We start from the raw sequence: 23,022 nt of genomic DNA on the forward strand, positions 1-23,022 counted from the left end.
ACCGAGCCGCGGACCCAGAAGAACGCGCGCCCACGACAGAGCACGCTATATTTTGGTGACCCCGACGTGATTTCGCTTTTAAACGTGATAGCCGACGTGATCTTTTTGGAAATGCAACGCGGTAGACGGGACAACTGTAATGCCGCAAGATAAAACAGGATCAACGATGGAAAGCGATGAACTCACGGAACGCATAAACGAGATTTGCCCTGGCTACATAGGAATCGTTAGTTTGTGTTCATTGATGCGGGATTTCAACGACATGGAATTCGGACCTTTCCACACGTAGGCCTACTTGCTTCGGTACGACGCTTCAACTCGGCGCCACTCAACGCGAATTGAACTGCTGAGCGAGCGGGATTGCTTCGATTGCTTCAGTGTCGGTTAAATTTTGATTGGGTAGGCTACGCCATACCGCTGATAGAAGACTCCAGAACAACTCCAATCTGCATGCAGAAGACTTCACCAAGTACAACTTCTTTCATCGATTGCAGACTTGCATGTTTGCAGCACGACGATGACATGATCGAGCCTTAGCACAGCGACTACGTACACTGAATTCTCTTCGCAACTTCATATCCGCGATCGCCCGACACCGATATACTCGCTTTTCTACGTAGATATAGAAGCAGCTATGCTGTCTCACTACGCATTCCAACTGTAGAACGAAAGATGAGCCGAACGAAACTCTACACAACCGACGGAACCATTATTCATGATGGGACCATGAACCGAATCGAATCACCTCGACATTGACAGAAACAGCGGAAATGCGCTCAAACGCAGATCCCCCCTTCATTCACTCTTGTCGAGCGACGACTTGCAACTAACCTATCAACTTGATAGGTATATTCCGAATGAAAACGCTCTTCGTCTCAGTATTATGTGGCAGACGCTTCCGACTTTCTATTTTACATTACCCGCTCACGCATCCGAGAATCTACTAGACTTCCCACGGACCTTAACGACACGACTTGCGAAATATGGAGCGCGACAGAGTTAATTCGTGCAACGTCAACGTGCTGGTCCAATAACGCTCGAAGTGCAATCGAAATGTAGGGATTCTCTTGATCCATTGCCAGTGTACTTGTCGAACAATTCCGCTCCGTGATGTTAATAGACGTTCCCCTAGCAATATCTGCATATTCATTCATTTGTTTAATGTGCGTATTGACCGTTTTTCAGTCGACTCTAATGAATTCTTATCGTTATTTTACGCCATCAGTCACGACTAGACGTTACATATCCCGAAACTGTTGTAAGGTTGATCATCACGTGATATGATATTACTAACTTCGATTTATGTTAGCGAATTATGACGTCATCTCTTACGCCCAAAAGCTTTCGCAGCCCATACCTACTTGCGTACCATATAGGATTAGACAACGCTTGTAGTCACACAATTCTAAAGTATCTCACTCAACCGTTACTCGATCAACTATACTTTTTCGCCATCGAAGGTCTGTAATGTGCATGGCACTTGAATGTGTTTACTCTCCATTTAGTGAATACCTCTTCTAGTATTATTCACTATTCACTCCGATGGTATCGGCTACGCTAGTAAATCCAAACGCTCTTTCTCTGGGTTGCGCAGATTCCAGATGACTTTAATTCGAATTCAAAATCACACTTCGAATTCAAAATCCCACGTCCCAAACGATAATTACGCACGCACACGTGTTTTTGAAATGATAATCACACTGTACATCACTCGATCCAGTTTGTTCTGTCCACGTCAAGTTTTGATCCGCACTGAAATGTTTTTCACAATTCGAACGATTACCTGTCCGCATGACGTCTCAACCAATTGGCTTTGAATATGCCAGTGGCCGTATTATTCGTACCCCACGATTTTGTGTTGTCACCAGTATTTGAAATGTATATTTATTGTGATACTCGTTCACTTTTCCGTCATCACTTATATTAGTTTCGCCGCAAGCTTATTCACCTCTCTGTATGTCATATAAAGCGTGCCGCAATTGTAATGTCTATTTATCGCTTAACATTATTTTGTCGTTCATGTCTTTACCACCGTACCCACCCCACTTTCGTTCGCCGTTGAACCATTAGAGTTGTACTAAGTATTCTATCTTAGTCTGTAATCCCTACCGTGTCATGCTGATTGAGTCCGTCACTTAGTAGTTAAATCGTTGTCTCTAGTTTCTATAATATCCTAAAGCTTTTACCAACCAGGGGGGCCCTTGTAGCGTACCGCTCATTGATTACTCAATTGCCCCGATTGATCATTCTAATTACCCTCGCTCTATCACTGATTATGCCTCTATACTCGTTGCTGTTGCCAACCTATGTGGCAGTCGGCATTTAGTCACCGTCGGAGGTGCAGTCGGCTTTTAGTCACCGTCGGAGGTGCTGTCGCTTTTAGTAACCGTCCGAAGAACATCGCCGTCGTGTTTTAGTTGTTTTAGTAAAAGAGTAATGCTGACGTGTTTACTATGTCTTACCGAGCCGCGGACCCAGAAGAACGCGCGCCCACGACAGAGCACGCTATAATTTGATCAGTTTTGGAAATGCACTAAATTGTGTTGATTTACAGCAAATGGAGGGCGAAACCGGGCAACCTATATTGCATCTAAGTCTGTCCTAGGCAGTGCAGTTCGCCAGCTATCAACAACAGCTACCTAGCGCACAGAGATTTAGGCTACGGCCAAAGCTATAAAGTAATGGATGACTTGCACGTAGGATTTCTCTAAATCTTCAAAGAATATCAAAAATTTGCTCAAATAAAATTGAAGTCAGCCTATACTCCGTTGAGCGCGACTGCTGGAGTTTGAGTTTGGCAAGCTTTCTAGAATACGAATTAAGTATAATCTTCAATAATCGTCTCTTCAGAATGGTTGTGAAACACATGTTTAGTCACAATTTATACAGACATTGACAAAATTGACAAAAATTTCTCGCGCCCCCCCCTGAGAGCCTCCAGCGCCCCCAGGTTGAGAACCCCTGTTTTACAGGAATCAGATTGGCTTTCCACGTCAACATCAGTACAAAATTACTGAGAATCAGTCAGACATGACTACCAGAATCCAGGATAAACTAAGCAATTAATAGCTAGCAATGTCTGCAAGATAATCACACAAAAGGACACATATCATAACGACATTCAACAAATGCACAACGATAAGCAACAGATCTACAACAAGTCAACAATAATCAACAAATGTACAATGATATTCAACATATTTAAAAACATAGTCAAGAAATGTACAACGGCTGTGAACAAATGTACAACGACCGTCAACAAATGTAAACGACTGTCAAGAAAAGTTCAACGATATTATAATAATGATCATCAATATTAAACATATGTACAACGATACTGAACAAATGTACAACGATACTTCTCTCTTTCAGACTGGCTATAAGTTACTGCAATACGTTGCACGATTCTCATAAAATGTGCAGTGTACACGGAAGATATCTAGGCTCATATAGTATGATGGCCAGAGAGATGCATTCACACTCTAGGACAATCACATGGCACAGTTGGCAGCGGCGCAATGCTACGGTAGCTACATCACGGATATATAGCGTTGTACCAATGACTTTAGAATCTAAAGTTTAGATGGAGAGTTGACCAGTGTTCGGTTTGATGATACCAATTATTTCAATTTTCATGACTTTAATCACGGCTGCATGCGCGTCCGGTATAATCTCATGTGAGGCGTGGGAAGCTCAAATATGTACCTTTTCTGTGACAAAGAATATAATACCAGGTCCAGATCAAATTGGAGTAGGCTATATTTGTTTTTCTTATCATACCTATTTGATTGAGCACAGTGACAATGCTGTGGGTCGATCATGAGCCGATATGAAGAGACATTTGTTCTTGTTTGATGCTGATGTGATCAGACTAGTTGACGTCATAAGTCGTACCTATTATTCCTATCCGATACCGAATACTAGGCATGCGTATATATTCTGTATCATCATTGTTGTCGTGTCTTTGTTGTGTATTTCGGTTTGATGATAATAAAGGCTTTCTGTATCTATCTCTCTGTCCCTCTTCACTAGCTGCCGAACCAAATAAACGACATAATGAGTAGTCTAACCCTTGTCAATGGGTGTCAGATGGTAGTTAGGTTAAAAGTAAGATCGAATTCTTGATTCAGCAGACCAACGATGTTGAATCAAAATTATTTACTGAAGTCGGAGCACATTAATGATTAATATTCTAGCATTGTAAATTTCTGATCACAATGGCAACAAGAAACCTTTAGATGACAACGGATAGACTGACTTGGGTGAATTTTAGGTAAAAAATCCGACTGTAGAGGAAGTTGGCTTAGTTTTAAATTCAACGACCGTGAAGGCTCTGCTTTAAGTCTCGGCAACAACAAATCGAGGGCATTTGCATACAAGGAAACCGAATTAAAAAGAGCAACGACACAGGTGAACAAATTGGTCGTTTAAGCATCCTCCTGTCGGTTCATTACATCGAGCAGTAGGCCGAGATGAACCTTAGATCAAGAGATGGTAATTGCTTGTTTCTTCCTTATCTGTTCATTATGTCGCAATGTCCCGCTTGCATATCTAGATTGGTTAAAAATGATAAAACTTAGGTTGTACTAAAATTATATGTTAATTGCCACTAATAGTTGATTTATCAACGGAAATCATCTTTAAATAGTATTTTTCGCCGTTAAACCTTGAAACATTGACTGATGGTATCACGTTAGTGAAAATGACACGTCGGTGAAGGCGTGATTAGCCCATATCCTCACAGCATTGTCACAACGACCAATCATGCGGGCATGCTCGTAAAAACACCAAATTATCTTTAATGTGGTGTATAGCTGGCAGTATACTCTTTGTGAACATATATAAGCTACGAATTTGAGCTCTATTCATCTTTTCTACTATTATGGCGGCATCATTATTGATTCTAGAATGTTCGACTTGCATCCCTCACGTAATTGAATTTGCCCAGACCCGGTTATCAACTTGGACTACATATAACTCGGCATCTCAACAAATGTACAACGAAGTTGCCTTTTTCAGACTGTTAAGTCACTAAGCATGCGTTGCCACATTATCACATCGGTGATTGATCATATTTACTTGTTTTGGTCAAAAGTGAGTCATGGAAAGACAACTCATGTCATTTCGAATTCTTCCACATTGATTGGAGTTAGGATATGAAGCTGAAGCTGAACATGAACATGTCAGTGGTATGACATTAGTGAAAGCTCTTCGGAGGAAATGCTTAATCACAAATGTCGCATTCAGATGCACTCATATATCCATATGACACATGATTTTGCGGTTTCATGTAAATGTGTTGCACAAACACCGCATTTACAATCAATGCTAGAATATATATCCAGATGACAGTTTACTGAACTCACAGGAACCTTTCTTTTCTGTAAACATCAGCATGTCAATTATTATAATATCTTAGGGTAGCTGTATCAGTATGTCTGATATTTATGATTTTTGACACGCTCATGCAGAACCATATGACGTGCAAAGGAAGCCTCCTGATTAAATGCTCTCCCACATGCATCACATTAATGATTTCTCGGACCAGCATGTATATCCATATGGAGCTTGAAGCTACCATTATGTGTAAATACTTTCCCACACACATCACACTCAAGCCTGATGCCAGCATGGATATCCATATGACTCTTAAGGTTACCCTTCTGGAAAAATGCTTTCCCACATACATCACACTTGTGATTTTTGATACCAGCATGTCTATTATAATGAAGCCTTAGAGAACTCCTCTCTGTAAATGATTTCCCGCATACATCACATTTATGATTTTTTAATCCAACATGCATATCCATATGAGAATTAAGGTGACTCTTCTTGGTAAATGCTCTTCCACATATATCACAAATATGATTTTTGATGGCAGCATGTATATCCATATGACTCTTGACGCTACCTTTCTGGGAAAATGCATTCCCACATACATCACATTTATGATTAAAACAAGCATGTTCAATAGAATGAGCCTTGAGAGAGCTCTTCTGTGTATATGCTTTCCCACATATATCACATGTATGATTTTTGATATCAGCATGTATATCAGAATGAACGTTAAGAGAACTCTTCTGTGTAAATGCTTTTCCACATATATCACATGCATAATTTTTGAGATCAGCATGTATATAAGAATGAAACCTGAGATGACTCTTTTGTGTAAATGATTTCCCACATACCTCACATTTATGATTTTTAATTCCGCCATGCATATCAACATGGCACTTGAGGTCACTCTTCTTGGTAAATGCCTTTCCGCATATATCACAAACATGTTTTTTGATACCAACATGTACATCCATATGATCCTTGAGGTTACCTTTCCGGGAAAATGCTTTCCCACATACATAACATTTATGATTTTTGAATCCAACATGCATATCCATATGAGAATTAAGGTCAGTCTTCTTAGTAAATGCTTTTCCACATATATCACAAACATGATTTTTGATACCAACATGTACATCCATATGACTCTTGAGGCTAACTTTCCGGAAAAATGCTTTCCCACATACATCACATATAAATTTTTTGACGCCAATGTGTGTATTTGTATGGATCTGGAGGTTACACTTCCGAGCAAAGGCTTTTCCGCATATATCACATTCATGCTTTTTGACGCCAGCATGCTTATCAGCATGACATTTGAGCTTCTTCATAAGGGTAAATGTCTTTCCACATATATCACATTCATTATTTTCGATTCCAGTATGCACATGTGTATGAATGTTGACGTTGTTGTTGCGAGAAACCGTATTCTTGTAGATATCGGGTCGACCAGCTTTCGCTTTGTAGTCAATACCTATTTTATTTGACTCCATTTTCTCCTTTTTGAGAGAATGCTCTTCACACTTCCACAGAACGCTTTGCTTTATGACAGTGGAAAAAACATTCAAGAAATGATCTTCAAGATCGAACTGCCTGGGACTACTTTAAGCAGATTCTAAAAAAAATTTGCAAACTGCATTAAGGACATAAAGCTCAAAATGACAATATGACCACAGCGCACATCTGATATGTATGAAATAGTGGAAGTAAACTATACTTGCGCATATGATAAGTGACCAGCGATGGTTATGCTTTACTCTTAGATGTCATTTTGTTTCTCGATGTCACTGTTGAACAACCATGACATAACGATCGCTAATAATTATACACCCAACGGCATTGTGTCTAATTGACTGTAGATAGATAGCAGACAAAGCTTGTGATGCCAGTGACGCGATAGTTCGGGCCGGCGAGGATGTCTTGCGCACGGGGCCCATTAAAAATGCGATTGCTGAGGCCAGCGATTATATCGTGCGCACCAGGCCAGCTGGAGAGGCGGCTGTAGTGTTTAGGCCAGCTTTTCTCAACCGCTGTGCCGCGGCACACTAGTGTGCCATTTATGTCTCGCAAGTGTGCCGCGAGCTATTTAATCGGAATTTTGAAATTATTCGCAAGACAATTCTAATCTATAGAAAACTGTCAATAATCTAAATCAGTGATTCTCAAAGTGGGCGCCAGCGCCCCCCTGGGGGCTTTGGCGAGCGTGGTGGTGGCGTTGGCTATGAAATGGGCGAGTGGGGGCCGCTGGTTACAAATTGAGCGGTAGGGGGCGCTGAGAGCAAATGGGGCCGGTAAGGGTTTGAAGGGCAACTGCAGCGTAGTGTTGAAACGATTGACGAATATACCAGCAAAATATACCGTAAAAACTGCTAAATTTGTCAAGTCTATTTATATTTGATCCAGGCGTCTGTCTATTTGAGCGGCTGTACCGGAAAATTCCATTGTTATTTAATAATATCTATTCTAACCATTCATGGACTGATTCAGCAGTCGGCAGCAGAATCGTCAGAAAGCGTGGTATATTGCGTGGTGAGAACTACGATGTAATTGAAAACTTACACTGCTGCACAGTTAAGTGCGATGGCTTCAAGGAAAACTGCCTTCGGCGATTTTACTCTCTGTTTCAAACGGTCGTGTTATTCTCATACTGACGCCACCCTGTCCCCCAATGGTTCTGGTTGCGAGATAAGATATCGCTTATAACTGACCGACACAGGCAAAGTTTTATCAGTCGAATTTTATTCATTTTTTGGTAATAATGAAATCTGATCAAGGTGAAAATGGCACTGTATGAATTCAGTAATAACCCGTGATAGATCAGAGAGATTTACTAAGACGTGAACTTTTCAAATGCTCAACTATGCCTAGGCTTGATAACGCTCCTGCTCGCATCGGTCTAATTTTGGCGTAGAAGTATACAGCAATCATCTCGAAAAAGGATATATTGTAATTTGATTTCAGGATATATTCCCATCAGAGGTTCGGTACTAGATAATCAGTCCATTCCATGAAATTTCCGAGCATGAAATAAATAAAAAGCCGTCTACATTGCGGAACAGTTTTGTGCTCACATCACCAACGTTCAATATCTCTTACTATCAATCGTTCCGGATACACAATTGAGTCATATAGAAATACTCTTCCGGGAAAAGGTTTAAATATGTCCTCAATGCCTATCATGGCTTATATTTATTAGAACGTGCTTCCAGTGCCGTGACAAATCTTCTGACTCACAGCAGAAACCTAGCCGGATGAGGAGATTTCACATTGCTCCTATAAAATATCTAACCCAATATAAGGACGAGGATGATGACATATACAGCAGCTTCATATATCTTAATTTTAATTGTAATATATGCAAGACAACTTTCGCTTTGACATTAGCTGTGATGGGAGGGGGTCAGGGGGCGCTGGTACTTTATTCGTTGTCCAGGGGGCGCTAGCTCAAAAAAGTTTGGGAAACACTGATCTAAATCGAGCTTTATGTGAAGTTTGTACATTTGATAAATCAAAATTGATGTTATGCCCGCAATCAATAGCTAGGGCTGGGCAAAATCGAGTAGGCTACCTGAGAGATTCGATTCTATTCTGAATCACGGGTTACGAGTGAGTCGATTAATTATTCGAGTATCATCCATTATTACGTCACTGCAGAATGTACTATGTCAAAGTTCGAATATGTACCTTATATGTCACCACAAAGAATACACTGGCTGCGTTATGCGTGAGATACTTTGGTGTTTTTTAGACCATACCGATTTCATATAACTTCTTGACAATGTTGTGGAATGATCATGACTTCAGGAATGTGTTATTTTTAGTAACGTTGGTAGCTTTGTACTATGTCTCGTATGCTGCGACTCGCCCAATCATGGTTTCAAGGCTTCATTAGGGGAAAATAGTATCAAAACAATACTTCTCTATAGTAAATTACCTTTCAGATGCGAGGAGAGTGTAATTTCAGTACTCGAATAAATCGTCTTTTACTACTCGACTTGGAATCATTGCAATTCATTCTCGATTAAGATTCGAGTACTCGCAACATTGTGCCCAGCCCTAAGAAAAACCTCTAATTCACTCTACCGGTAGTATCGCGTGCCTAGAAAGCCGAATTCAGCTTTGCACAATACGTTGATTGATCGCAGTGAAGAGTGTTGTAATGTTATTTCCGTTTATATTTTCTAAGGCTTGAGCCTGCATCCTTGTTTCATCAATCAGTGTGTTGTATACCGGCGAGTAATAGACACGTACTCTGCAGTATGTCCGCCGTATACCATAAAACGTCAGAACAATGTGATAGTGTGATCGTGTGATAGTGTGCCGCGAACTATTTTTCATAAGGGTCAAGTTCAAATCAAAGTTCATGCCCATAAGCATGATTATGGCAAATGTCTGAAGGCCTGCACCGAACTTGGCTCATTTCTCACTCTACGGCAGTGGTTATCAAACTGGAGACATGCCCCTCTTGGGGAGGGTGAGAGCATCTGAAGGGGGCGCGAAGATGCGGTCAACTAAACATATTTTTCGCGGTCGGTGCGATTTACTTCCAACGCAGAGTTATTACTCTGTGTATAGTCCTAATTTCATTTTTAATTCTCTCATCAACAGTCATAAATAATTTTCCTTGCAGTCAAATCCTTGTAAAGTTGCATTCATTTTTCGTAAAATTTGCTGTAAATACTTGCATTTATTTTCCACAAAAGTTGCACCAAAAAGTTACATTTATGGACAAGTTCCTTGAAATTATTGGAGCATGAGATATGAGATACGCTAATCGATAAGTATGCATGACGTTGTAGTAAAACTCAGTGTTGGCGACTTCTCAAAATCAATAGCCTGAAATAATTGACCCAGGGAAAATATAAATTTCGGCGGTCTAGCCTGAATGTACGTCAAATCAGAAAGGACCTCAAATTTAAACGAGAGTGAAATAAATCAAGCAATCTATATGTATATAGTGCCAAATATTTTCAGTAAAAAGTTAGTTTCATGAAAAAGCGAAAAAAGTTGCATGAAAAATCGAAAGAGTTCCAAAAAAGCTGCGTGAAAAAAATGGAGAAAAGTTGCAAAGAGTGGCAATATTAGAGTCCCCAAACAGCCTAAAACACCATACTACATAACTTATAAGTATTTAGGAAGCTGCCGGAAGCTGTAAAAAGAGTTGCGAAAACTTGCCCTAGTCATAACTTTCCACCGCATCAAACTACCAGTTGAGATTGCTAGCATTCTGGTTGCATTTTGTGATATGACGGTAAGAGGGCGCAATATTTTTCACTATCATAAAGGGAAGGGTGTCTAAAAAAGTTTGAGAACCACTGCTCTATGGGTTCTCCTGTAGCATTTTCAGAAGAGAAGAAGTTAGATTAGCATCAAAATGAGAGAATCGAAACATTACACAAATTAGACTAAAGTTCTATTGATGGCATTACCGTCTAATTAGCAGAGTTGTAACCAAGTCAAAAGGCTCCAAGTCACAAGTCAATCTCACTTTTATTGTTTTAACTCGAGTCAAGTCGAATCATTTTCAATTCAACAACGGAGTCAAGTTCGAGTCCAAGTCAGTGAGCAGAGGGTCGAGTCCGAGTCATATTATTATGACTCGAGTCCTAGTCCAAGTAATTGTGTTAACTGCCCAGTTTCCAGTTAAAGTCTTGTTAACCCCACGTTTTATAACTTTTTTTCATGATAACGAATGGTTCCCATTTACAATATATTAATTTTCCTCACTTTTAGCAGTTTCTGGTCGCGTTTTAAAGTAACAGTACCAATAGACGAAGTCCAAATAATGTGGTTACTTCAGTATTCGTCGAAATTATAATGAAATGTCGGTCTTGGCCGTCTTAATCTCGAGTCATATGACTTGGTTCGAGTCATGCGCAATGACTCGAGTCCAAGTCGATTCAATACACGGATTTAGTCGAGTCGAGTCGAGTCGAGTCCTTTCCGTACTCTCAGAAAATGACTCGAGTCTAATCGAGTCATCAGAAAATCGTGACTCGAGTCATTACAACCCTGCTAATTAATCTACTCAGACAACTAGAATGATCTAGTTGCCCAACTCTGTTGTAGCGCTAGTAATCAAGCAGTCGCTCAAGTAGTCCGACCTCATAAGTTGACGTTACGACTCGCTGTGAATTCATATGCATTTCAATTCATCATTTTAGCAAAAATGGTCTTGTCAGCATGAAAAATTCCATCAAATGGTCATAGCCCTCAAAACTATACAGGTTGATAATAAGGAGCTGTTTGTATTCCTAGAGAAATTCTGCTTACAATAATAGCTGATTGCGTTAATCGCAACAAATTCAATCACCCGCGAACACTGTTGGGATCAAGTCACTACCTCCGAGTCACAAGCCATATCGATACATTGCACATTTGACTCGAGTCAAGTCTTTTGATCTTTGGAGGTGACTCGAGTCTAGTCAAATTGTCTTTTCAAAGTATGAGGTTTGATTAATTCATTGCATTATAACCGTCGACGACCGCATATAGAATCGAATTGACAAGCATGTATAGTATAGCTCAAGCATGCGTAGAATTGCTAAACTACGTAATTGCTCTGTATATTGTATACCAGTGCTTTTCAACCTGTGTGACGGTTCGCACTTGTGCGAATGAACAAAATTGCACTGCGAATGACGACGGTGGTGCGAACGGTGCGAATGAAAATCCCGGATGAGTGCGAATGAAAATCGCGAACAATAATTGTTAATTTTTCTGACCTGGAATAATTCAAATAAACCTAATTGGAAATTCAAGGGCAGTACAAATTTTGTTGTTGCGACGCAATTGTAAAAACTTGTTTAACTGACGACACACTACTAACTGCAGCTCTCAGAAGCCGCAGTGAATTAATATTTTCGCATTATAATTATTACGTAACCAAAAGCCTGGTTTTGAAGCTTGTGTAGTGGCAGACATACAGTATATCAGCCCGTCCGAGCCTGCGACAGGCTGAAAAAATGACGTCAAATTGATTTACTGCTTTCTTTCGCTAAACAATCTTTCGTAAAAACTGTTCGATTAGTGCGTGGCACGAGGTTAGTAGCATACTAAATACCATCGTTGCTGACTTGCATTTCTAAGTTATTGTAACGCAAATTTTTACCCCTTAAAGGGCTGTTAAAGTATGGACCGCAAAGGGCATAATTTTGGGTCGACACGGTGCCAGAGCTATATGTTAATATGTATTAATATTTGCTGAATTTATAAAAAAAAATCCTGCGACAGTTTTTATAAATCCAACATCACGGTGTTGGATAGCCTACTGTAGCCAATAAGCGAGACACGCAGAAAATATAACTTTGTCATGAGAAGATTTGCCCCACTGCAACGAGCGAGTTCAGGTCTATGAGACTCATTCATTTCGAGACAAACCCTTTCGGCGTCGGGGCAAATGACGACGCAAAGCTCTGACCAACAAACCGCTGATATAAATGCGGTGCCAAAACATAAGCGTCGACAAAACCTTGGCCGAAAATGACCGATGTTGGATGGCTAAACGAATCTATATGGATATGCTCCGTTGTCGGCACGGAATAGTCCCGTTCTTGCAATCTGAGTAGACTGCAGTAGTACAACAACTGCGACACACAGAGGAATTTAATTCACCCTAATTTGAGATCGCGTGCGTCAGACGTATTTTGTAGAGCTGCGTGGTGGATAGAATTGTGGTGTGCGCGTTCTGTATGTCATCCATGCCCGTATACTACTGTAAGATTGAGAATGAATCCCTTTTCATTAGCGAGGCTCTGGTTGCGAGATGCAACAAAAACTCAGATTTTGTTTTTTAGTCTAAAGTGCTGCTGTGACGTTATTAGACTGTTATGGATTCTCAAGTTAGATTTAGCTAAAGAACAGAACACAGGGTATCGTGCGTTTTTTTGCTCTTCCCACATACTCGCGAGACAGAAATGGAAAATCGAAAAAAAGTTGGGACAACTTATCATAAGGTATCGATCTCTAATGTTCCCACTCTTCTTCATCGTTTAGACCAGGGGTCTCAAACACGCGGCCCACCAGAGCATTTTGTGTGGCCCGCAGCGACATTTTTGATTTTCATTAATTTGACAATATCTAAGTGTCACATATCTTTTCAGGTTATAAAGTGTAAATTCCCTCTAAGATTGCTCTGAAAGCCTGAAACTATTCATCAAACTTCACTATCACATCGATTGCAAACGCTACCATGCAGTGTAAGATTCACTATTTCGCCTCATTTTCACTTCACGATGCTAAAACCTGACACTTAGACGATTCGTGACTGAAATTGTGAGTTGTATTTGGACGCGACCTTCCTTAAAATTACTCGAACTCGGGCTGATTCGATGGAAAAATGAAAATGACTCGAGTGGACTCGGAGTGACTCGAAATGCCGTGAATTTGTTTGAACCATGAACACAACAAACTAATCGGGAATAAATAAATCAGAAGGTCCCAGTTTGGTATTTCGCTAACTATAAGCAAGTAGTTATGGCAACCAGTGGAAATCTATTAGTTACATATTAGGTCGCTTAGTCGCTGAACCATGTTATAAGGCCACTTCAAGGTACCGAGTACCGTAGTAGTACGCTCCAACGATGGGTCGTTCGGCGTTCCGACATTTCTATTGCTAGGACGAATTCATTATTATATTGATGTTATATTTATATATTTTTCCGCTCCTATTTTCGAAGATATTTGACCATGAAATTAATAGCCTACTTATCAGGAGGATACCCGAATCCTGGATTGGAATTACACTGCCCAACCCAAAAATTTTGTGATATCAGATCAGTCTCTATTATCTCTCTGTTAAATTCGAAATATCAAAAGGCGATAACTTTAATGATGACATCATACATTTGTCCGCTCATATTGCGTCTATATTTTATAATTATTATATATCAAGTACAACATGAATTCTATTCAAATAGTTATGAATGTGATGATTTTTTTTCCTGCCGGGCCTAAATTGATACAAGAGTAAATCACATTTTGACGATGTGTGTTTATTGTCAGCCTGTTGGATCGGCTCACTTTCAATAGGACAATTCCATCCCGTCAAAAAAGGCCTAATTGGAAAAACATATAATACCCCTATATATGCTGCGGAAATCTGGAAAACTGGAAAACTGGAAAACTGGAAAACTGGCCCGCGAGGACATTTGAGTTCGAGACCTCAGGTTTAGACCTTATTTTACAAGACGTAAGGCAAAAGCCTCAACACAAACAAGTGGGCTTTTCATCCTTTCGACATGGAGCCTTTTAAACCTTTTTGTAAGCTCTCAAAATCGATTTCTTCTAGCAAGCATTTTTCACTCGTCAAAAAATACGTTGTATTTGGGATAGGAGTGCAGAATAGATTTTAAGACCTGGCCATCCAAGCAATTATAGACGTTCTTGTACAAAACCCAACAACTTGTTTTGCCGAGAAAGATTTTAGTGAAATTGTTGAAAATAGTAGACTTTTTAATGAGACATCTGATAGCTTAAGATACATAGTAGCCAATTTGTTGCAAATCTGAACGTTGTATTTTCATCTTCTTTTTGTATGACAATTTTCGGTTAGTTTGAGCGAATGAAATTTATTTAACAGAAAAAGTGCGAATGAAGCTCACAAAGAATGAAAAGTACTGTTGTATACCATCCGTCTATAATCATACGCCAAAATAGAGAATATAATACGAAACTTCAGATAGTTGAAACCGATTGATATGATGCAATACCCAATTAGATATCCATAGGATACAATTTAAGCCTGCACCAATGGTTGACGAGTAATAGAACCTATATTCGAATTCAACTTAAATCATGCAAGAGGCTTTGGCTAAGGTGACCAACGGACACCAATGACCAGTTTAGAGAACAGAGATGGATACTTTGCTATTACAATACTTTCCTATAGTAATATAGTGCGACTATGCTACTAATACTACAACTATTGTTCGCTGTAAGCTCCAGTCACTTCGTTTGTGGTCAATTTATTGGTGAAAGAACAATAGAGGTTTGGTAAAACTATAGATAACTAACGCACGGATAGATGCGCAACACCCGTCGTCACCCTTGCTTGCCCGGATGGAATTACTGCTCAGCAATATGAACGCAGCATAATTGCTAATGCCATAGCTGACGACCCGCGTGCTGAAATTCAATAAAGTTGATCTTGTTTGAAAGCTACTGTCGCACTGATTCCGTAAATGTGCAATAAAATCTAATCAGGGCAATGGAACCCTCTTTATATACACCTCAAAGTCTGAAAATCGGCATTGTTCTAAGCCAGTGGTTCTCAACCTTTTTTCCTCCAGCGCCCCCTTTCAAAAATTATCGTGCTCCAGCGCCCCCCACCTCATATTGTAGGGACTGTAATAAAGACAATGGGAGAGAAGGAGGGCCGTAACAACACTTCGTCAGCCCTCCTAAAAACGATTGTCTTGGGCACCCATAGCGTGATAAACCAAATTCGTGAGGGCGTCGCCCCCAAGAACCCCGTCGCGTGATTTCGATGATTTTTTTTATGATGCATGAATTAAATAGGTTGTAATTTCATAAAAATGTCACTATATACTTTTTATCCTCTCAGCCCACACAATCAGATTTACCAGTAGCGCTAAGTGAGCTGTTGTATTGGAAAAGGAAGGCCACGTAATCAATAATTGAACATATTCGGGCGTGCCCGTTGGTACAATTAAATCGTTACATGTTATTTTGTTACCTCTTGTCCGCTATATAGTCAAAAGATATTGAAACGCATAAACGTTTAACTAAAGTAACACACGATTCAAAATTGGTATTTCGTCACAGGCAAATAATTATTTGTGATGGATGTTATTTGTCCTGCAGGGTCTAGATTGCGACGACATGATAATTCTGCACGAGCGATTTAATCACCTGTAGACGATTAGACTTATATACATCGTAGTTTACGCTCAACATAAGGGCAATCCTCTTCGGCTGAAGTTTTCTCGCTGACCATCTTTTTGACACACTTCTCGGAGTCCCATATTCACCGGAACTTCATATGTCTTCGTGCATCGTGGCGTGGTAATGGCCGACGCTGAAATGCCTATTTCTATTTTCTATGGCTATTCGTATTCTTCCGTAGGGAAGTCATCATAGCATGATGTTTAATTTTTGTTCATTGACCGAAATAACTTAAGGCACCCTTCGAGCTAACCGATTGGGGGTTTGGGTTTAAAGCAGTTTCGATCTTAGTAATAGGTCAAAGTTCAGTCGGTATTTTGGAGACTTTGGTATTGGAAATATTAAATCGCGCTCGAGGACCATTCGACTATATTAAACCGTATAATAATAGTGTGTGGTATATTCAGGGTCAAACCAAGGTTCTTATAACAACAATTGGGTACGGTTTCATACCCTGTGGTTCGGACCCTCCCGAATTCACATCGGCGATTAGCAATACGGGGAAATTATTGATATTGGATTTTCTCTTAGTGCTTTGTCAACTGAGAATGGGATGCATACATCTGCTCACATTGAATTTAGTACTGTACCCAGTTATTTATTTCAACATGAATGTATTCCAAACACAGCAACTCATATTATATAACGTTCATGTGAGGTTGTGAACCACATCACGTGATAGTATCATCTTTTATGATACGATGAAGAAATATTCTGACGATTTAATTTTGTAGCTCTCAAATACAAGTGTATTTAGTTATTCAGTTCGTGCACAAAGCTTCAAAACTTATTTTATGCAGGAGGGGCTCTCACTCACAATCAAAAGTGATATACAGTGCCTCCTTCTTCGATTTTCACACGCTGAGCACCGCCGGATATAATACCTAATTCGAAACATTTAGTTGAAAATAACCCTAGCAAACGTGACGGCAGTGTTTTAAATAACGGGGGACTGGCGATCTAAAAGTACGCGCAATTCGTTTTTTATGAATTATTATAACACACTACATTTATGAAAACATATGTAGCAAACATCATCGTGCAGCGCGACCAAAAATTTGATTTGACATGTTTTGTGGAATGTTAGTTCGTTCTGAATACTCGTTAAGGATATGACCTACTACCATATTATCTACTGCGAAGCCGTGTTTCATCAGCGCCCCCTTATCGCCCCCCTGAGCCCAGCGCCCTCCATATCGCCCCCTGATAATTTCCGCCCCCTTCAAAATCGCCAGCGCCCCTTGGGGGCCGCTGGAGGCAAGGTTAAGAACCACTGTTCTAAACGATCGCAGCGACGCAACATAATCACCATAACAATGGCCCTTGGTTGCGATTGTTCAGAACGATGTCGATTTTCAGACTTTGAGGTGTATGTCAAGGGGGTTCCATTGTCGTAATAAGATTTTAATGTATATTTACGGAATCAGTGAGACAGTAGCTTTCAAATAAGATCAATTTTATTGCATTTAAGCACGCGGGTCGTCAGCTATGGTACCAGCACAGGGATAGGCAAACTTTTGAGCTCGCGGGCCGCATTCAACATCTGAATCCATTCGCGGGCCGCACGGTATAAAATGGGACTATAAACCAAAACGCAATATTGGTATTTGATTAAATAGTGAGGACATGGAGATAATATATGTGATATCGTACACGCGTCAGAAAGATAGTGGCGAGATTTCATAGTTTGGTCGAGCTCAATAACCAATTTGTCAAAACTATATAGAGATGAAAGTCGGTTGTCCCGATTCTTAGAACAGGATTGAAATTTAAATCTGTGAGCAGCGATCTGTTCATAGATTTACTAATTTCACTTTTGGTTCAGTTCCAGGACACACAATGCTCAAAGAATCATAACCATGGTAGCTTCAAACACGCTTTTACTATGTGTAGATAAAATAGGAATGCCTCAATTCTACGCATACAGAGAACGAATCTACCTAAGATACGCGCGAATCGTTTTTTATAAGCACATCACCAAAATAAATAAAACTGGAGTGGCCAATCTGAAATCCTACTCGTGATCCGAATTATGTCAATCTCGTTTAGGATATCTGTGATGTTTAGCAGTTGAAACCTTTCAAACTGTGTGGGCCTTGAGATCAAGCTGTCACGCCAGAAAGTAAACATTAAAAATAATAGAGGAAGTATTTACCTTAGAACAGTGGTTCTCAAAATTATTAGGATACGCCCCCTCCCCTTTATAATGATGAAAGATTTCGCGACCCCTTACCGTCATATCACAAAACGCAACAAGGTTGCTAGCAAGCCTAACGGATAGTTTGATGGCATGGAAGGTTACGACTATGGATGAGAGATTTTTAAATGTGAAATTCAAACTAAATACAGAGCAAGAATCACGAAATTGTTGGTAAATCGCGCGGAGCGCGAACGTTTTTTTTTTCAGTTGAGCTTAGCTTCGCGCCCCACTTCTGATGCTTTTACGCTCCCAAGTTTGAGAACCACTGCATTTTATCAATATTTAAAAAAAAAACTTTCTTTAGACTCTCGCGGGCCGCACAGAACGGTGTTGCGGGCCGCATGCGGCCCGTGGGCCGTAGTTTGCCCACCCTTGTACTAGCAGTTATGCTGCGCTCAGATTGCTGAGCAGTAATTCCTTCCGGGCAAGCAAGCGTGACGACGGGTGTTGCGTATCCATCCGCAGGTTAGTTATCTATAGTAAAACGCAAAATCATTGAATGAATGAAATTGGTCACGAGAGCGTATCGACAACAATCCGAAGATATGAGAGATACGGCGAATTTTGTCGACACCAATTGCCTTTTATGACTTGAAATTGGCTCGTAAATTTTGCTCCGAATCACGAGTCAATCCACATTTCTGAAACGCCAGGTCAAGTAATTTTTGCAAAGTGATTCGAGTCAAGTCAAGTCATACGAAAAATGAGACTCGAGTCATCCCAAGACTGCCCGCGAATAGCAGTTTGATCTCACTGTTCGTATCAGAGGGTGCATGATAACTTTAAAATATTTCAGTCCTGTTCGCTCACTACTCGACTCAAATAATTGCAATTGGTGCAGAATTCAGATTTCAGTACTCGAGTGATTGTGGCCAGCCGCCGCACTAGTGACATATTAGCTGGGAAAACATCACACAATAGAACACTGGTATCACGATTTATGTTTAAAAATGACAACACATGTGTCTAGTTTTGGTTCAAGTCATATGTTAGCAGCTTTCCTTTTTTTAAATGCACAACCAGAACTAGAACTGCTCACTATTCAAAATCTCTAACTTGAACTACTTGAAACGGTAACGAGTTGACCATCGACTAACTAGATTGGTAGTTCGTACAATTCAGCTCTCTTGAGGCATGCCTGAAACACAATCTTAGAGTGGCGAACTTAACAAATTAGCAATGAGAGTAAGGCATGATTCGTTACATGTAGATGTCATAGGCAAGATTCTGTACTTCTGGCTGCTTGAATCGTACAAGGCATTATTTTTACAATACAAAACACACCACATACAAAGCTATCTGCATGAGACTGACTAGTAGTGTCGACAATTTCCCAAAATACCACTTAGCAATATCTGTGCTACTGTTATTACTGCACGCGCGCTTTTGTATCACTTTCGGAAGTGCCGCATATCGATTTTACAATCCATCACGGGCTACAGACAGACACACCTCTGCCACACCCGATGACTGGGTAAACCAGCACCATGATTGGTGATTGACCACGATATCAATAATCAATTATCGTCGGATTATATTTTCATCTGATCAAGATACACACAATGTAAAATGCGAAAAGACACAATGCGATGTAATGAACCGGTAGGAGGATGCCGATCCACCAGTTGCGGTTGCAGTAGCAGTCTCTTAAACTGGCATCGACCTCGGCCTACAGCCCGATTTCACAGTTTCTTTTTGATGTTAGTCTTTATTCCGCGGCTCTTTATAGCTATCCCCATTCCTTGTGACTGCGCTCTTTCATCGGGTCTTTTTCTGGGATTTTTTTGTCGCCGTAAGAACAGCAGATACGACTTGGAGTCTTTGAAATCAGACACCCAGATGCGCCAGCCGAAGGTCGACGAGCATGTCCACATTCAAGTGGCATACAATATACATGAAATTACTACTAAATAAATACTAGTCCATCCTCAAGATTACTGGACCACGACCTGACCTATCGATCTCGCCATCCATTACATGCCACCCCATTTCTTCTCGCATGCTTTTTCTATACTATATTCTTTTACTTCCATTCAGACTGTTCATGCCTCCTCTATACATCGCCTAGGCCAGGGCCGGGAACATACGGCCCGTGGGCAGCTTTCTGTATTACAAAATAACCGCCGATCAGTGTGCCGAGATTCCCCACTGCTTGCTCACTACGTCACATTTTAGTGACTGTATGTTATTCGTGTGTATGCGAACTGCGCAGCGTGCGAGAGTGGAGCTTACGGGTAAGTTCGACGAAGTAAGAAGACTTACATTGTCAGCATTTACTATGTAGGCTACTTGACCACAATGTGGTTTGTGGTTATCATGGTGTTTGTCGAATGCAATGGTCATTTACAACAGGCCTATATTTCTTATTTTTGATTCCGTAACCGCCAACTGGTATAGCAGTACGGCACACTCCCAGACTCCTGTGAGACGCCGTTAATAATGTGGAGAATGTAAGCTTTGTCGGATAGCCTGCTAGAGCCGTAAGCGAATTTCATATTCGAGAATTCTCTTATCAATAGCCATAACTTTCAATGCCATCAAACTATCCGTTGGGATGCCTAGCATTCTGATCCACCTCTTTAATACTTGTGATATCACGATATGGGGCGCGGAATTTTTCACTATCAAAAAGGGGTGCGTGTTCAAAAAAGTTTGAGAACCACCAGTGTTGGGATCAAGTCACTACCTTCGAGTCACGAGTCATTTCGAGTCATTGCACATTTTGACTCGAGTCAAGTCAAGTCAATCGATTTTCAAAGATGACTAGATTCAAGTCAAGTCACTCGATTTTTGAAGGTGACTCGAGTCAAGTCAAGTCAAGTCAAGTCAAGTCTCGAGTCAAGTCACAATTCAAGTCAAGTTGTCTTTTCGAAGTATGAGACATGATAACGTCATTGCATTTTGCTGGTTGTCTGAAACACAGATGATTGAGTGGTCATTGATTTTGAACTGATGAACGAACATAGAGTTAAATGTGTACTCAAGAAGGCGCTGTATAGCTCACATATAAGTAGAACTGCTAAACCGCAGTTTATAGTTATCTAGCAAAGATAGATTATAGATACGAAATGATAAGACGCAATACATTACGCATTTACAAATCGATATGATACAATTCGAGCTTGCGCCAATGGTTAGGGACTATATAAACTATATTCGAATTCAGTTTCAATAAAACAATAGGTTTGGTTAAGGTAAAAAGAGAGAACAGAATTTACTTTACTACACCAGCTTACGACAACGTAAGCTGTAATGCTTCGATCACTACGTTTGCGGTCAATTTATTTGTGACAGAACGATGGAGGCTCAGTAAAACGCACGATCATTTAATGATTGGTCGCTCCCACAGGTTACACCAGCGTTTGGCGAACAATCCGAACATATCCAAGATACAGTTATTTTGATCGACACCGATTACTTGATGACTTGAAATTGACTCGTGAATTTTGTTCTGAGTCACGAGTCAATCCACATTTCTGATAGGCCGAGTCAAGTCAAGTCAAGTCATTTTAGAAAAGTCACTCGAGTCAAGTCAAGTCATACGAAAAAGGTGACTCGAGTCTGACTCGAGTCAAGTCATGACTCGAGTCATCCCAACACTGAGAATCACATGACAATGTTGTTCTCAAATCCACATTCTCTTCGTCTTTATCGGCGAGAAATTGCTTTGAAATAACATTGCTTCATTAAAATACTGTCATTAAACACGAGTTATTCCATGTAGCCTATAATGAAAAAGTGAATGAATGGGCGAATAATCTATCGATACAGAAATCCGGCCCGCCAAGTACCTAATTTTATCCGGCCCGCCGACTGGATAATGTGCCCGCCCCTGGCCTAGGCAAAATGTGGGTGTCTGATTCTATAGACCAGTGGTTCTCAACCGCCAGTCAGCGACGACATTTTTGCCGGTCCGCGAGGTAAATTAGGATTATATACCTAAATTTCAAGATGCAATGTGTTAAAGGCTTTACCACTCATCAAATTGTAAACTGATTCAGAACTGCGTGAGGTAACATTAGGCCTCGAAACATGTTCGATTTGACTTGAAGTTCGAGATTGCTGGTGACGACATATACGAGCGGACTCGTTAAACCGCTTAGTTTGCACGATCATTCGTTTTCAATTCATTCATTCTGTGGATGACCAGGTATCCGATGTTGCCTGCTGTTTTACTCTCGGCATAGCAATTTTACTTGATTCAGCAGACACACTACCGTAAAATCACATGAATACCATCATTAACATATTTAATTACGAAAAAACCCTCGAAATGTCACTCTCTAGTACAGGGGTGGCCAACCTGCGGATGTAGCAGAAAATTTGTGAGGCCATCGACAGTCGACACGCATTTCAATGAGAACGTGTTGGCGGCCGTCGACAAGAAAATTGGATTTACGAATTGACTCCCGATTAAACCCGCGATTTAATGCGATTTCATTTTTCGATTTTAATATCATAGCACCCTTTGCAATCTGAGCCCCACACTACAGATGTGAACATCAGAGGAAAATGGTGCGCCCGAACAACTTGGAATCGTGTGCTCCTGACGAGAGAAATTTGTTTCTGTCGCGTTTGGG

The 23,022-nt window shown here is 40.5% G+C and overlaps 2 protein-coding genes across 2 annotated transcripts in view; both read right to left on the reverse strand.

Annotated features, from left to right (window-relative positions):
* The window catches only part of LOC145433781 (uncharacterized), a 358,802-nt gene that overhangs the window by 238,261 nt on the left and 97,519 nt on the right, over window positions 1-23,022 (reverse strand). The window lies entirely within an intron of this gene.
* Window positions 71-7,056, reverse strand: LOC145434322 (uncharacterized). Its single transcript, XM_080311712.1, has one exon. It carries the CDS (start codon window positions 6,828-6,830, stop codon window positions 5,529-5,531), a length of 1,302 nt encoding a protein of 433 aa, XP_080167838.1. The 5' UTR covers window positions 6,831-7,056; the 3' UTR covers window positions 71-5,528.

This window comes from Botryllus schlosseri, chromosome 1 (genome assembly GCF_051294905.1).
Source record: "Botryllus schlosseri isolate E-star chromosome 1, Bs_hap1, whole genome shotgun sequence".
Classification (NCBI taxonomy): Eukaryota; Metazoa; Chordata; class Ascidiacea; order Stolidobranchia; family Styelidae; genus Botryllus; species Botryllus schlosseri.

Bases quoted from the DNA above. Each gene is read 5' to 3' on its own strand.
- LOC145434322 (XM_080311712.1), bottom strand. From the start codon at position 6,830: ATGGAGTCAAATAAAATAGGTATTGACTACAAAGCGAAAGCTGGTCGA.